A 3,567-nucleotide genomic window follows, 5' to 3' on the forward strand; every position below is an offset into this window, starting at 1 on the left:
ATGTGTTGTTGACATCTTTTAATCAATTTGGCAGTAAAAAGTTTTTGCGTAACAAGCTAATCAAATCTCTGCTATCTGCAAATTACAAAATGGCAGACCAGAGTGAAATCATCATTTTTTATGTTTGTCCAGTTATCTTTGCCTGAAACAAATGTTGTCTGTTTAATTCTGAAACACTTAAGTGACAATAAATCTTTAAAAAAAACTACAGAAATCTTTGAAGGAAATACTTTTTCAGAGCACTGTATGAGCCTTTATAGTAGCTTTAAAGTGCAGTAAAATAAAAACAACACAAGCATGTTTGTTCTCAGTTTGATAAAGATTTCATAATTCACTTTGTAAAATATTTAAATCTTGTTCCAGTTGGCTTTGTGCTTTATAAACTCAGAAATGTTCTTAGACTATTTAAGTGATTCAGCTGCTATATGGGGACAAATGAGAACAACATTCAGCTTCCAGTCAGTCTGTCTGTCTGTCTGTCTGTCCCCAGAAAACTCTAATCACCTTCACAAAGAGAGACTCTTGGGGGAAACCCAGACCCGCTAGATCAAAAGGAAATGTGCTATATTATATTATTGTAATAAACATGAGAATAGATCGGGATATTTAAAAGCTGACAGCACAAAACGGCGCCACACCGGTGGTCCAGCTGATGAAGAGACTCAACAGGAAGTATCTGAGTCCGATCTGGTACCTGGGTTTAGCTCTGGACAGTGGTGGGCACCGCTAACTAAAGATGTCAGCTGCACTGACCGTAAAGCACTGATCAGAAATATTAGTTCTGGTAACTTGCTACACCAACATAGCATTGAGCAGAAGCTAATGCTTAAGCGCTAAATTCAACCATGTTGGGACCCAACATGCGTCAATGACACAACAAGTGTTACAGCTTAGTTTGTCGCCCTCTACAGGGTGGAGTTTGTCATTACACGCCTAACAGTACGGTTTGCTCTTCACAAAGGAATTTTTATTTCTCACTCATGGTTTCGGTTTTATAGTTGAGTTTCGCTAAATCTGTTGCTAATTTTTCCAAAAGTCAGAAAACACTGGACTGTTTACTGTAGAACAACAGCAATGCATTCTGGGTAAAGACTGCACCGCACCATGAGTGAAGAACGTAGGCTATAAAAACACTGGATATATGCACCTTATTCAAGGTATTCACGTAAATAATCCTCAGTGGATTCTGTTCACCTGTGCAAATGTATATTAATAACTGCTCTGAATTCATTGTATTTTATTTTTGATAATGTTTTGAGAAAAACAATTGTGAGGACAGGAAGTGGAACTGTCTTTGCACACTTCAAAATAAGAGCATGAAGAGAAATGTCTGACAACTTGAGTCGATAACAAAAACTTCAACTCAGACAATGAACTTTATTTAATTAACTGAAAGTTTCCAAAACAGGCAACTAAATTAGAATGCATCTGAAAATATTAATTTAAGAGAAGCTGAGTGTGTTAAAATGCTAAAGCGCTGAACGAAAAATGAGCTCTGCTAATAGCATGCATGTGCCCACCACTGGCTCTAGATCAATAACTCTATGAATAGGACAAATAACAAATACTGTACAAACTTTAATGAAGGTGCTCTTTCTTTTACTAAAAACTGACAAAAACAACCAAATATATGAAAACTAGACAAAATATATACAGATGAGACCTAAGAACAGCTTTAAGGATACCGAAGACCCTTCACCGTATCGTAACAAGCCAAACTCGCTCAGTTACAGTTTGCTGTGTTGTTCTGTGTACTAAAACGTGGCAGCTATATATTAATATTTATTCAAACACAATGACATAACTTTACCTAAGCATAAAGGCATTTAAACATTTCCCTTTCTGTGACTCTGTGTTGATCCATGTAAGGATAAAAGTTGGACACTAGCTTAGCATTAGCTTAGCATTTCCTTTTGGCTGGTCGAACTCTTTTGTTGCAGGTTCTGTCGAGCTGCTTGGAACCTGGGAAGACTTTCCATCTGCAACCTGAAGCTTTAAGCTCTTAATGGTGATGGTAGCTTAATGTTTAGAAGTGAAGAATAAAAATACCTCTGGTATGAAGACCATTTCAAAGCTTGCTAAAACAGATTAGTTGGGTTAACTGCAGACTCTTAATGTGCTGAAATAGAAACTCTGCATTCCCTTTTTATGTTTTTCTCTGAATATCAGGACGGTTGCTACTTTAGGAATCAATATGTGGTGCAATTTCAGATTAAAGTGAGAATGAGGTTTAAAAGCAGAGACTATAAATTAAATTTTAAGAAGTTAAATTTCTTCATATGTACCTTCTTTCCTTCATTTTCAAGAAAAAACACAAAGTGAAACTAAAATTTGACAGAAAGTCCTTCAGTGCTCCCCTCTGTGTTTTCCATACCTCATTCTGCGGCAGCGATGAACTTGTGGCTTCACTTGAACTTGAAGAAATCTTGAATAAAAAACGAAAGCAGTAAATCTGCAGAAAGGAATCCAGATACCACGCAGGGCCTTCCTGACTGTAAGCAATCCTGAGCAAAGCTGCAGGCCTGAGGTGTTTGCAGAGCTCCGAGGTGATTAGTGGGGGGAGGGGAGGCTGTGCGGCACAACGTGTCTCTGCAAACGTCCTCCCTCGGCCTCTTCCTCCTCTCCTGGATGAGAAAACAGAACGAGGGCACGCAGGCCGCCCGTCTCCCCGGGTCTGGAGCGCAGATGGTGTGTAGGCGGGACGGGAGATCTCAGGGAGTCGTGGTCCTCAGGCCCTGCTTCTCCATGATGTTCCAGAGCTTTCGCAGATTCGACTGGGTGATGGTGTCGTCTGGTTTCAGCTGAAGAGCCCGGAGGTAATTGGCTTCGGCTTCTTGCAGTTTCCCGTTGAGGTGGAGGATCGCTCCGAGGTTCATCAGAGCTGCGGGGTACTGAGGCAAACACAAATGACCATTTTAGGATCCAATCAGCAGTTATTGAGATATTTAGCTGGTGCACAGGAGCTACTAACTACTTGAAGTTTTCTACTATGCTTCCTTGAACAGGTTAGGGTTCAAGGACTAAACAAAACATGACATTTTCTGCACAAAACCATTCTTAGATGATGATATTTCAGTCTGCCTAAAACAACAGAGTGAGCTGTTTTAAGGCCTCCGTCGCTTTAAATCCAAATAAGCTGCTGCTGGCCACGCCCCCCAACTCATCGTTTACATTTACACGTGAAAATGGCTGCAAACATCCATCCATCTATTTTCTATACACCCTTGTCCCTCAGTGGGGTCGGGAGCTGCTGGTGCCTCTCCAGTGAACGCTCCAGGCTGAGAGGCGGGGTCACCTGGACAGGTCGCCAGTCTGTCGCAGAGGGCTGCAAACAGATGCGCAATTATATAAACACACATCTTTGAAAAGCAGAAGTGGAGCCTCCTGCACAACCAACAAGAACGCAGCAAGTGGTTTCTGGATGGCAAGTCAACAGCAAAACATTGACCTTATCCAGCAGCCATTGTGCAGCGGTAAAACCAGCTGATCAAACGTGCTGGAGCTCTGCCTGGGTTGCTAGGTGACAGGTGGAGCTCTGCTTGGGTTGCTAGGTGACAGGTGGAGCTC

The 3,567-nt window shown here is 41.4% G+C and overlaps 1 protein-coding gene across 1 annotated transcript in view; it reads right to left on the reverse strand.

The window, feature by feature from the left end:
- Positions 1-984: 984 nt before the first annotated feature.
- LOC103460989 (transmembrane and TPR repeat-containing protein 2-like) overlaps positions 985-3,567 on the reverse strand; it is a 13,179-nt gene continuing 10,596 nt past the window's right edge. Inside the window, exon 3 of the mRNA XM_008403305.2 lies at positions 985-2,891. Coding sequence (XP_008401527.1) covers positions 2,712-2,891 — 180 coding nt within the window. The 3' untranslated portion in view covers positions 985-2,711. The remainder of the gene's footprint in view (positions 2,892-3,567) is intronic.

This window comes from Poecilia reticulata, unplaced genomic scaffold (assembly GCF_000633615.1).
Source record: "Poecilia reticulata strain Guanapo unplaced genomic scaffold, Guppy_female_1.0+MT scaffold_423, whole genome shotgun sequence".
NCBI classification, from domain to species: Eukaryota; Metazoa; Chordata; class Actinopteri; order Cyprinodontiformes; family Poeciliidae; genus Poecilia; species Poecilia reticulata.